General features: G+C 48.8%; 1 protein-coding gene across 10 annotated transcripts in view; it reads left to right on the forward strand.

Moving 5' to 3' along the window:
• Nucleotides 1-12,841, forward strand: part of Tmem40 (transmembrane protein 40) — a 34,126-nt gene that overhangs the window by 1,924 nt on the left and 19,361 nt on the right. For 3 of the 10 annotated variants that reach the window (XM_027429171.2, XM_027429175.2, XM_027429176.2), the window contains exon 1: nt 3,759-3,859. The exons of 4 other annotated variants lie outside the window; for them this stretch is intronic. In XM_027429171.2, coding sequence (XP_027284972.1) covers nt 3,841-3,859 — 19 coding nt within the window. In that variant the 5' untranslated portion in view covers nt 3,759-3,840. Of the gene's footprint in view, nt 1-3,758; nt 3,860-9,295; nt 9,428-12,841 lie in introns of those variants that run through there. 3 more of the 10 variants (XM_035448844.1, XM_035448846.1, XM_027429172.2) reach the window with 2 other exon arrangements.

The raw sequence follows: 12,841 nt of genomic DNA on the forward strand, positions 1-12,841 counted from the left end.
GGAGCCTGGGGACTTAGCAGTGTCTAAGAGGTTTCTGGGTGATTCTGTCTCTTGCTCCTTTAGTGTTTGGGAAGGAGCCTGGGGACTTAGCAGTGTCTAAGAGGTTTCTGGGTAATTCTGTCTCTTGCTCCTTTAGTGAAGTGAGACATTATGAAAATAACCAAGTCAGTTGTTTGTTTGTTTTGGAGACAGAAGCTCCCCATGCAGCCCAGGCTAGCCTGGAAGCCAAGATCATCTTGACTAACTTGCTGAGGGCTAGGATTATAAGTGTGAACTACTATGGCCAGTTTAAGAGTACCTAATTTAAGGCCGGGCAGTGGTGGCACAAGCCTTTAATCCCAGCACTTGGGAGGCAGAGGCAGGCAGAACTCTGTGAGTTCGAGACCAGCCTGGTCTACAAGAGCTAGTTCCAGGACAGCCTCCAAAGCCATAGAGAAACCCTGTCTCGAAACCACCCCCCCCCAAAAAAAAAGAATACCTAATTTAGTCTAGCCTCCTTATACTGTCTTAAAAGGGGCCTTGAGCTGGGTGGTGGTGGTGCAGGCCTTTCATCCCAGCAGAGAGAGGCAGAGGAAGGCAGAGGCAGGCAAAGGGAGGCAGAGCTCTATAAATTCGAGACCATTCTTGTCTACAGAGTTCCAGGATAGCCAGGGCTGTTACACAGAGAAACCCTGTCTCAAAAAACAACCAAACAAAAAAAATAGGGGTCTTGAAGTTTCTTATATACTGCTCTTAGGAGGAGAGCCCATGGCCTAGCCTATCAACACATTTCATTCATAGCAAGTTCTTATTTGAAAGGTGGAATTTTGCTTGTGTGCCCCTGAACAATGGCCATCCAGGCTCATCTCCGGGCCTCTGAATCACACAGTCTCATCAGATAGGAACTGTTGGAGAAAGGGGGAGAGTTACAGTTAAGTCTGTGGGCTTCCCTCACCCCTACATCCTCACCCCCACATTACTGAGACCTGTGGGCTGCTGTGTTCTCCGAATCAGCCCCATCATACACTGCAACTACTAAACATTGCCCGAGTCACAAGGATCCCCAAAGAGACCAGGGAGACAGACCACTGATGCTAATGCACTAGGCTTATTAAATTGTCCATCCTACCTCGAGAGGGACCCTTTCTAGCAAGCTGACACAGCAGCCTCCAGAGGGGGTGAAGTCCCTTTCTACTGCTAGATTTTAAAAACAAAAGTTACAGGATTACATCAGTAGGTACGGGTTGTTTTCTGATTGGTTGACATTTGGGAGAATTTGAGAATTTCTCAAAGTCATATTTTGGCATGAAATACCTGTGTACCAGGTATTCTATTGGTCAGTGCTGAGAGGGAACATTCTGTGGTTTCTATGGCTTTGTCTTGTTACTTGCAGGTGGCATGTTGTACATAGATACCAATAGTTTTTAGAACTGTATCCTGGAGACTACAGGGGAGGTTTTGGTCTCCTCTGGAGTTCCTTTTGTGGCCAAACAGTTCCCAGGAACCAAGTACCTAGGAGGCTGGTGGGGTGGGGGGTGTCTGGAGTTTCTTTGTGTTCAGTTTTAGCTCTAGGTTCCAGGAGACCAGAGGATCTGGAGTTTCCTATTTCAGAGGCCTATGTATCTTTCCTGTCATGGCTGCTAAAGCAGGGGCTTAGTGAGGGTCTGGTCCCTTTATTTCTAAATTATTAAAAGTGAAACCTTTGAGTTTAGTTTACCCCTTTCACTAACATACTTTATAAACCAAGTCTACCCAACAGTAACTCATTTAACATCATCAATGCAAAAAACAAAGGAAGGATGAGCAGGGCGTGGTGGTGGTGCGTGCTTTCAGTAATAGCCCTGGAAGCCGGGCAGTGGTACACACCTTTAATCCCAGCACTCTGGAGGCAGAGGCAGGCAGATACCTGTCAATTCGAGGTCAGCCTGGTCTAGAGAGTGAGTTACAAGACAGTCAAAGCTACAACAGAGAAATCCTGTCTTGAAAAACCAAGGAAAAAAAAAAATCTTGGGAGACAGAGACAGTCTGATCTCGGTAAATTTGAGGCCAGTCTGGTGTACATAGTGAGTTTCGGGACAGCCATAGCTACATAGTGAGACTCTGTCTCAAAAAGAATCATTCTCTATTTTCTGTCCAGCCTTTACAATTCAGCATGCGTTTTTCACGCCCTACGCATGCATCTCAGTTAACTCAGTCCCAGTCCCCAGGCCCTGTCATCTCTGTGGCTGGCAGGCACAGTCCTTCTCAGCATACTTTGGAACTTCCCATGACCCTGCCCCTAGTCCCCTGTCTCTCTGTCCCTCAAGACACCCCTGTCAGTCCACAGCATGACTTCCAAGGGCTGTCTTCTGAACAGACCTGACCATGTGGCACCCCACTGACCCCTTGGTGTGGCTTCAGAGCTCCTGCCTCTCTGGCTTCCTCTGTCTCTTTTAACTCCATGATCCCCAACCCCCTAGCCCTATGGAATGATCTGTGTGTTACTTCCTTCTTCTTGGTGTGCCCCTCACTCCCCCCACCCCCCAACCCCCCACTGCCGCCACACACATCAGGCTATTCAGATCTCTCACTCATTCAGCAAAATTGACTGAATGCCTACTACACAGTGGTCACTGTCCCAGGTCCTACAGCAAATACTCTATGAGGAAATCTGTACAAGAAAATAACATGTGTGTGTGTGTGGGGGGGGGGGAACCATGAGTGAAGTAGCTGAGGGGACGTAGAATTGGGGCTCCTGTTCTAGCAGGTTGATCAAGGCAGGCCCCTTGGGGGAGGTGACATTTAAACCGAGACAAAGAATGAAAGAGCCAGGTGGCTTTCTAGGGGAGAGTGTTCTGAATAGCACAGCCAGTGCACAGGCCCTGAGGTGGGTATCTATCTGGGCTGTGTCCTGAGAACCCGAGGGCTTGCATAGTGGGTATGGAACTGAAGTAGCTGCCCAATTGGACAACAGTGAAGGGCATGGCAGAAGCAAGGTGACAGTGATGGTAGTGGCAGACCTACATGGTGGCTGTGGAAGTGAGTGGGAGCCAGATTTAGGACAAATCAGAGGCTGTCCAGTAGGACTTGCCTCACAGGTCAAGTGTATACTAAGCTTGAGAGAATAGTCAAGGGTTGGGCCTGAGCTTAGGATGTGGGTGGCTCCTTTTCCAGAAAGCTCGTGGCTTTGCCTTTTGTCCCTGCTGACTGGTACTCCCCTAGACAGTGGCAGCACAGGGTGACAAGACAAAGGTGGCAGTTGTGTGATATTTCCTGCCTCTTGAAGACTTGGTTCCTACCCATCCTAGACAGGTGCTTCTCTCCTGCTCTGCCCTAGCTTTGGTTCAGTTCCCTTCCCGGGAGAAGCACTGCTCCTAGCTTTCAGCCCCTCTCCATGGTCCCTGAGCTCTCTGTTCCTCTGCATACACATACCACTACAGCCTCAGCTTCCAGGAGCAGGGAGTATGACAGTGTCTTCTAACTTGTAGGGCAGGTCAGGACACATGGCTGGGGCCTGAATCAACCTCCTGAGCAAAGAGGGGTTGCCCAAGACAAACCTTCCTGGGAGCTTGTCACAACCTAGGGCGACCCAACATGGTTGCCACTGGGGGCTTGAGGTTACAGTGGGATCCTGGGATCTGCTGCGATGCATATGCCCCCATCTGCCCCCTCCTAGCCTGCTGGGGGAAGAGGCAAGTCAGACAGGAAGGCCTGGGGGCTGATAGCACCACAGGAAGGAATGCCACAACACCCCGGTGAGCCAGTGAGGCCCAGGGGCAACGTCATGGTTGCCCCGCCCTCTGCTTGTCAGGATGCCATGGCCTCTCCTTCCCTAGCCTGGCCACACTCACAATCAGCACACCGACTCGCCTTGCTGCTTACATGAGCCCAGGGACTCCAGGTAATGGGACATGGGACTGGTCAGGCAGAGGGGTAGGTGGGTAGTTTTAGGAGGATTAGGAGACATGGTTGATCCTTAGGCTTGGCTCTGTGTGCTTCCTTTGGGGACCTGGGATGGAAGCCCAACTCTGTTTCTTCTGGGCGGGTGAGGCCCCTAGTCTCCGTTGTGGATGAAGTCAGGCAGGATGAACCATTTGCCGAGAGTTGTTTTGACACTTCACCAGCTTAGGCTTGCCCACCGCCCATGACCAGCTCTGATTCTTGTCACTGGCTTGTGTGGACTTTTAGAAAACCTCTGACCTCACTGAACCTCAGTTTCCCTGTTTGGAAATGAAGGGTTTAACTAAGTATTTATAGGCTTTTCTCACCCTGCTGTTGTGGAACCTTCCAGCTTAGGGATGCAAAGGGTCTCTGCCTCTGGCTTAGATCAGGTAACCCCTCCCCATTCCCCCTCAGGAGACCCAGCCAGGTTGGGAGACATGGTAGAAGCCTATGCTGAAAGGCACCTGTAGAGTGAAAATGCTGAACACAGTGGGGACATGGAGCAGGCAGACCCTGCTCCCAAGCAGAGCCTCTCAGGGATGACACCCCCCCCCCGGGGGGAGGGTTCTGGCAGACCCCAGGGAGCCAGTCCCACCCACCCCTCTTGGGTCACTTCTCTCCATAGCAGCCATCCTCACCCTGTGGTCTCTGCCCAGAGCATCCTGGTCCTCAAGCCTCTAACAGGCCTTTTAAGGGGGCAGAGAGGTTATCCGAGAGGTTATTGCTTTCTTTTGTTCTGTTTAAAATTGCCCCCAGAGACTCCAGAGCCCTACCTAGAGCTTGGGAGCCTGTGCTAGGAGAGGCATGGTGAAACGTAACTTGTGGGGGTCCTGTTTAAAGTCAAGCTAGCATGTCTGTAAGGAATAGGGCTGGACTCAGGGTGATATGGCTCTCTGCAATGCCACCTGGACTCTGAAATTCCCCTAAAGCTGCTTTCTCAGCCATGGCTGTTCTTGCTGTCTATCTTTGTTCTGTTTCTCTCATTCTCTCTCTGAAACAGCTTTATTGAACCAGGTATGACAACATATACTGTTAATCCTTGTACTAGAAAGGTGGGGTCAGAAGGATCAGGAGTTCAAAGTCACCCTCAGCTACATAGTAAACTCAAGGCCAGCCTAGGCTACATGAGACCCTGTCTCACCTGACTCTGCCAGCCAAAACTACATTATTGACAGATGGAATTTACTTGCCATAATCTCTCTTTTGCTCCCTCCCTACTTCCCTCCCTCTGTCTCTCTGTCTCTGTCTCTCCATCTCTGTCTCTGTGTCTCTCTGTCTCTGTGTGTCTCTGCCTCTCTCTCACTCTCTCTGTCTCTGTCTCTCTGTCTCTGTCTGTCTCTCTCTCTTCCCGAGAAAGGGTTTCTCTGTGTAACAGCACTGGCTGCCTGGAACTTACTCTGTACACAAGGCTGGCCTCACACTCACAGAGATTCGCCTGCCTCTGCCTCCCAAGTGCTGGGATTGAAGGCGGGTGCCACCATGCCCGGCAAACTTTCCCTTTTACAAGGTACAGTTCAGAGGTTTCTCATATCTCACTGAGTTATAAAACCTTGACTATCAAATTTAAAACACTTTTTAGATAAAGCTGGTGCCCCACAATGGTACTTCCTCAATGAGAACTGATTGCCTTGACCCAATGGATGTAGCTTGGCATTTCAGACTCTGTAAAAATGTGTTTATTTATTTGTAGATTTGTATGGGGTACATGTGTGTGCATGCTATGGCACAAATGTGGAGATCAGAGGACAGATTTTGGGAGCCAGTGCTCTCCTTCTACAGTGTGAGTCATGGGAAATGGGACTCAGGTTGTCAGGTTTGGTGTCACGTATCTTTACCTTCTGAGCCAGCTCTCTAGCCCGTGGCTGGGCAATTCACACGCATGGAGTATGTGGTCCCTTCTGACTTGATGCTCACCCACACTGTACCAGGTCACCTTTCCTTTCCCTGCGAGGCTGGACAGTTCCGTTTATGCCTTATTTTGTGTTTATGTCATTTACCAGTTGGTGGCGATTTGTGCTGTCACCACTCTTTGGCTATTTCAAATGATGTAGCACAAGCATTCACCTGTTGGTCTCTGTATAGCTAGGGGTTTTCACTTCCTTTAAAATTACACTGACTTATTTAGTGTGTGTGCACATGCCACAGCCCATGTGCAGAGGTCAAAGTACAACTAGCTGGAGTTGGTTCTCTCCTATTGTTAGGTCCTGGGGATTGAACTCAGGTTGTCGGGCTTGGTGGCAAGCACCTTAACCCACTGGGCCATCTTACCAGCCCAGAACCCAGTTCTTTTGAGTGTATACCTAGGAGTGGAATCCTGGATCAGCTGGTAACCGTGGTTAGCATTTTGAGGGACTGCCCAACTGTTCTCCAGGGCAGGCTACACAAACTTGCCACCACAATCCATGAGGGCTCTCTCTAGTGTCTCCTCATCCTTGCCAACACTTGTTACTGTCTGTCTAACTTTAACCGTGCTAGTGGGAGTGAAGTGGAATCCCATTGTGATTTTGATTTGTATTTCCCTAATGATTAATGACATAGAGATCTATTGGCTATGTGTACAAGAAACATTTATTCATATCCTCTGCCCACTTTTAAAATGGGCTAGATGTCATTTTATTGCAACACACACACACACACACACACACACACACACACACACACACACACATAAACCAGCCACAACACAAACCAGCCAGGAGGCATATAGAGCAAATGTTAGTCCACTTCAGATCATGGAGCAGCCATCTCCAGATTGGCCACTTGGTGAATACCCAGCACTCAGGCTGAGCTGGCGAGCTTTGGTTAGGTACAGCAATGCATTCTCAACTTAACATCCAACTCACAGTGTATTTTCAGGACCCAATCCCACTGTAAGCTGGTAAGCATCTGAGTCTACACGTTGGGTGTCATGCAGTCGTGTCCAGAGGGCTGGTATCCACAGGCAGTGAAGATGGCTACTGAAAGGGGGAAGAGCCTCTTTGTTTTTTTAAAGCACTTTTCTCGCTATTGATCCAATAAGCAATTTTGTACAGGTGAGAGTTGCATGTCCTCAATGATAGCAAGGCTGGCAGAGGACTTAGTGCAGCAGCTGGGCCAGCTGAGCTTTTCCTGTGCTCCCTTGTACCTCCACGATTAGCTCTATCTCCATCCGCGGTTTCTTTCTGGGGACTCTGAAGCCACTTGTTGACCCTTGGGGCTGATTCAGTGACAACTGTATAGTCTGAGTCTCATCTACTCAGTGGGGCTCCTGCACACTGTTTGCGCCTCAGCCTGAATTGTGCGGCTCCTCACTGGTCTTGGAGACACTGCACAGGGACACTTGTACTCTGCCTGACACGGACTAAGAGTGCGCAGCAGAGTTGTACTATGTGCTATTAGCTGTTTTTCATTAAGAATGCAGAAGAAAAAGGATCCTGGGGCTGTAGAGTTGGCTCAGTGGTTAAGAGCACTGGCTACTCTTCCAGAGGAGCCAGGTTCAATTTCCAGCACCCACATGGCAGCTAACAACTGTCTGTAACTACAGTTTCAGGGAACCTGATGTATTGACACAGACATACATGCAGGCAAAACACCAATGCACAGGAAGAGAGAGAGAGAGAGAGAGAGAGAGAGAGAGAGAGCATTCTGTGTGGTGGTACACACCTTTAATCCCAGTACCCCAGGAGTCAAGTGTATCTCTCTAAGTTTGAGGCCAGCCTGCTCTACATAGTGAGTTCCAGGACAGCCAGGGATGCACAGTGTCCCTGTCTCAAAAATCAAATTAGTAGAAAGAGACAAACAGACTTTGTTTCTGTCCTAGAGATGTTTGTCCCAAGGACAAACAGGTGCTGGGCTGAGAACATGGTCACTAACCGCTACTTGATTCCACACTTGACTGTGCTCAGGGCCACCCAAAGCAGTTGTTCTGAAAAAATTACTTCGTGTACTGAGCAGGATGGTTTCACAGCCCAATGGGAGTGACCCTGCACTGACCCTGGGTAGCAGCTTGGGCTTGTTCAGATGGTGTTCATCCCTGAGTCCCTGTTCCTCCAGCATGTCTGTTAGATGGAGTTTTGGGCCTCCACACCCTCTGGGTTCTGTTGGTCTCTCCAGATCGAGTTCTGTGCAGAGCATGAACCCAAGGAAGAAAGGTGGGGAAATGGGGCTCGTCTCCCTCATTGTGGACTCTGCTTCTGTTCATGTGGCTATGCTAGCTTGGCTCTGTGCTTGCTGCTTTGTTGGTCTATACTGCCTCTTTAGCAGTAGCTGCCCACCTACTATGTGCTGCACATAATGCTAGATGCTTACCTTTTGAGATATCTTTTAAAAATCTCAGATCTTCAGAAGTCCAAGGCCAGACAGCTACATGAAATCCTTTCTCAAACAAACATATGAGCTCTAAGCCTGGTGTAGTGGTGCACACCTGTAACTCCAGCACCTGGAAAGCTGAAATAGGAAGGTCATAAATTGGAGGCCAGCCTGAGCTACATGCATGTCTCAGTAGAAAACAAAAGCATTCCTAAATTGCTTAGTCTGGATTATTAACTTGATAGGATTTAAAATTATCTTGGAAACACACCTCTGAGGATGTTTCCAGAAAGGTTTAACTGAGGTGAGAAGCCCCACCCTGAATGTGGGCTTCCCAGCCTCTTGGGCTGGGGTCCTAGGTCAAATAAAAAAGAAACCTCAAGCACCAAGTATTCATCTCCCAATGCTTCCTGACTCAGGACAGTGTGACCAGCTTCCTCAGGCTCCTGCTTCCAGCCTTCCCCATGGATCAAATCATGAGCCAAAAGAAACCCTTCCTCCCTCAGAAAATGAAGCAAAACAAACAAAAAGCAACCCCACCTTAGGTCTGTCTGAGCAGTCTTCAAGCTGGCCCACCATCCTTTCTCAGTAGCTGTAATCAGGGGCGTCACCCTCGATAGTCCCTTTCATCATCTTGGTTCAGCCTAGGTGCCATTTTCAGACCCTCTGTAGTTCCCAAGCCCTGGCAGCATCCTTAGTTCTGCCATAGCCACAGGTCAATCTAGTCTGGGAGGTTGGCTTTACAGTGTGGGTTGTTGTCCCACTATTAGATCCTCTAGCCTGACTTGGGACAAAACAGTATACAAAGTAGAAACTGTGATGTCTTCCTTCTCTCCCTCTGAGCAGTTCTGTTTCATCCAGGTTTCCATCACCATAACAAAATACCCGAAATAATCTACTTACACGAGAAGGTTTGCCAGACCTGTGGTATATGCTTATAATCCCAACACGCAGGAGACCGAGGCAGAAGGTGCCAGCCTGGGCTGCACAACAAGACCTTATCTCAAGAAAAAAATAATAGTTAAAAAAAAAAAAAACAGACTGGTGATGCAGCTCAATTGGTAGAGTACTTGCTTAGCATACATGAGGACCTGGGTTTTCTCTCCAGCTCTGGAAAAACCATACATGGTGGCCCTATGATCCCAGCATGGGAGAGGTGGAAGCAGGATGATCAGAAGTTCAAGGTCATTTTCAGACAACTGAAAGAATTGAGGGAAGCCCAAAGAAATGATGGAAAAAGGTGAGAGTGATGTGGAGTAAGGGAAGGGGTTGGGAGGTTTTAGCCCATGACCAACTCACTTTGGGCCTGTGGTCCAGAGGTACAGCATGGCAGGAGCGTGTGGGAGAGTGAGGCCAGAGAGGCCAGGGTTCCACGGTCCCCTCCCAGGACAAGCCTCCCAGTGACCTAGCTCCTTCCTGATAGGCCCCTCCTACTGGGAAGCTGCAGAATGTGGCAAGTGCACTCTTTAAAATAAAAACAGCAAAAAACCCCACAATTTTAATTACATTTATTTACTTATTTGTGTGTGTGCACGGTGTTCCAAGGCATGCATGTGGAAGTCGACTTGTGGGAGCCAGTCCAGAGGATGGAACTCAAGTTGTCCAGCTTTGCAGCAGGTGCCTTTACCCACTGAGCCTCCTTGCCAGTTTAGGCTTGTTTCTTCCAGGTGTGTGTGTGTGTGTGTGTGTGTGTGTGTGTGTGTGTGTGTGTGTGTTTGCACATGCGCACATCAGCTCGTGTGCTTGTGGAGACTGGAGGACAAGCTCAGTTCTTATTCCACGCACTTTATTTGTTCTTTGAAATTCTTATTATTGTTTTATTATGTGTATGGGTGTTCTGCCTGCATGAGAGTGCCTAGCGGGCATTGGATCCCTGGGACTGGAGTTTTAGATGATTGTGAGCTGTCATGTAGGTACTGGGAATTGAACTCAGGTCCTCTTGAATAATAGCCAGTATTCTTAACTGCTGAACTACATCTCCAGCCACCTATCTTGTTGTTTGAGACAGGATCTTTCACTGGTCCTGGGGCTCAAAGATTAGGTGAGGCTGGCGGTCATCAAGGCCCTAGGAATCTGCCTGTCTCTGCCTCTCCAGCATTGAGATTACAAGTGTGCATCAAAAGCCTGGCTGTTTGCATTGATTCCGGGCATTGAACTTGGGTCCTTATGCTTTCAAGCTGAGCACTTTACTGACTGAGCCATCTCCTCAGCTCTTAAATTCAGAACTGCTTTTTATGCAGCATTTTCTTTTGTTGTTGTTTTGTTTTTCAAGACAGAGTTTCTCTGTGTATCTTTGGAGCCTATCCTGGAACTCATTCTGTAGACCAGGCTGGCCTTGAACTCATAGAGATCCTCCCACCTCTGCCTCCCAAGTGCTGGAATTAAAGGCGTGTACAACCCATCGTGAAGCACTTTCTGTGTGTGGGAAACACTTGGTTCCTGCTCACAGGAGCTCACTGACCTTAGCTCAACCCTCATAGAAGCCCTTGCGACATAATGATAACACTAACCATCACACACGGGGGGGGGGGGGGGAATGGACTTGCAAAAGCGAAATGGCAAAGTGGGAGTGAAGTGGGGACACAGGCTTTGTACACACACACACACTAGAATGGCCTAATCCGGACGGACCCTGTCTCTGAAGAATAAGACAAAAGGTATCAGAGCCTGTGCACTTTCTGGCCTGCAGCCCGATGAGCTCCAAAGACCAGTGGTTGCATTTGTCCCTGTTTGTATAGGAGGAGAGGGATATGGAGGAGGTGAGTGACATGTCCACTGGCTTAGAGGAGATAGTGGTAGCCTTGAGATACTCCAGGGTCAGTCTCTTGGCCTGCTGACTCAGTTTCCTCTGCAGGTCTTGCAGCCCTGCTGTGGGACAGGCTCCAAAGGTACCTACACTGGTCAGTCACACCTCAGATCCTGCTGCTGGTAAAAAGACCTCTGTGGTCTGTGTCCTGGAGCCACAAGGGTTATGTTTGATTCTGTGTGCCCCAGCTGTTTTGATTGATGGTACTGTCCACAGTGGGCAGTGACAGTACCCAGGCTGGATTCCAGGGGCAGAATTCAACCCTGAGGTTATCAAGGCTGTGTGGAAAGCAGTGGACTAACTGCATTCTGGGGAGAAGGACTGGGCTCCTGCATAGTCTAGCGGAGAGACCACATGAAGGAGAGTTCTCTCCTGCAGACCTCAGAGCCTTTAATATTGATATTGCACAAGCCTGATGATGCAATAAAGCTCAAACTCCCTGCTGTCCTCCCAAGATTGTTAAATGCTGTTCTAGTTTCTCTGACAGGTCCTATCATGCCTGAGCCCCAAGGTTCTTTGTGATTAGACAGGTTAACCTTGAAGGCTTTATCTAGAAGGGAGTACTCCTCTGCACTGGAAGGGCACCACAGAGATGGAGAAACAGGTCCCAAGCAATCCAGCAGTTTGGAGAGGGGAGGCTGGAAGCAGGTCGGCCATATGGGAGAGGTTCTGGAAGCAGGCCACAGTCTAGCTACAGGTGGAGAACAATTAGATAACCACATTCTCACCTGATATTTCTCCTGACGTTGGATTCCTGACTTAAAAACCAGAGAGTCACAGGAATTCATGGCCACCATGCTCCCACGAAACCAGATCATTAGTTAAACTTAGGAGACATTTCGTATCTAGAAAGGAGGAGGCTTATGTTTTATGTGCAATATTTTAGGTTTGTTTGTTTGTTTGTTTGTTTGTTTGTTCATTTGGTTTTTCAAGGCAGAGTTTCTCCATGTAACAGCCCTAGCTGTTCTGGAACTCACTTTGAAGACCAGGTTGGACTCCAACTCACAGAGATTCACCAGCCTCTGCCTCCTGAGTACTGGGATTAAAGGCATATACCATCATGCCCAGTTTATTTTAGGCTTTATAATTTAACTCCCATAGTGTTCTAAACAGCAGAAATTAGCTCCCCATTGTACAGGTGGGGCAGCAGAGACAAGGACAAGAAATCAGCAGTGAACAGTTTTGAAATCCGATCCCCTTCCAGGGCCTCATGGGAAGGTACAGTGGACCAGGCCTTCTGGAGCCTTCTCAGACTTTGGCTGCTAGTGAGGAAGGAACACTTTTGACTTTCCCGACCTTGGAATTTGGGGTTCCAGGAGCATGATGGGCTCAGAGAAGAAACCTGGTGGTTGGGGAGGTGACTCAGTGGGCAAAAGCTTGCTATACAAGCATGAATATCTGAGTTCAGATCCCCACCACTCACATAAAAAGCTAGGCATGGTAGCATGCGCCAGTGCTGGGAGAGAGGAGGCCAACGGACCCTGGGGACTTGATGGCTAGTCACTATGGTCAAACTGGGGAGTTCCAGGTTCAGTGAAAACCCTGTCTCAAAAAATAAATCCAAATAAATACAAATGGAGCAATACAGGCAGATCTGATGCCAACCTCTTCATCTACACATGCATGCACGAGTGAGCACATCTGCACACACACATGTACACATACACATGCAAGTGCACACACATACACACACACATGCACACACAAATGCGTGCACACTCATGCATGCATAGACACATACACACATGTGCACATGCACTCACTCATGCAGACACACACACACACATGAGCACACGTGCACAGTCGCTCATGTATGCACAGACACATACACATAGGTGCACACGCATG

This window comes from Cricetulus griseus, chromosome 8 (genome assembly GCF_003668045.3).
Source record: "Cricetulus griseus strain 17A/GY chromosome 8, alternate assembly CriGri-PICRH-1.0, whole genome shotgun sequence".
In the NCBI taxonomy this organism is placed as follows: domain Eukaryota; kingdom Metazoa; phylum Chordata; class Mammalia; order Rodentia; family Cricetidae; genus Cricetulus; species Cricetulus griseus.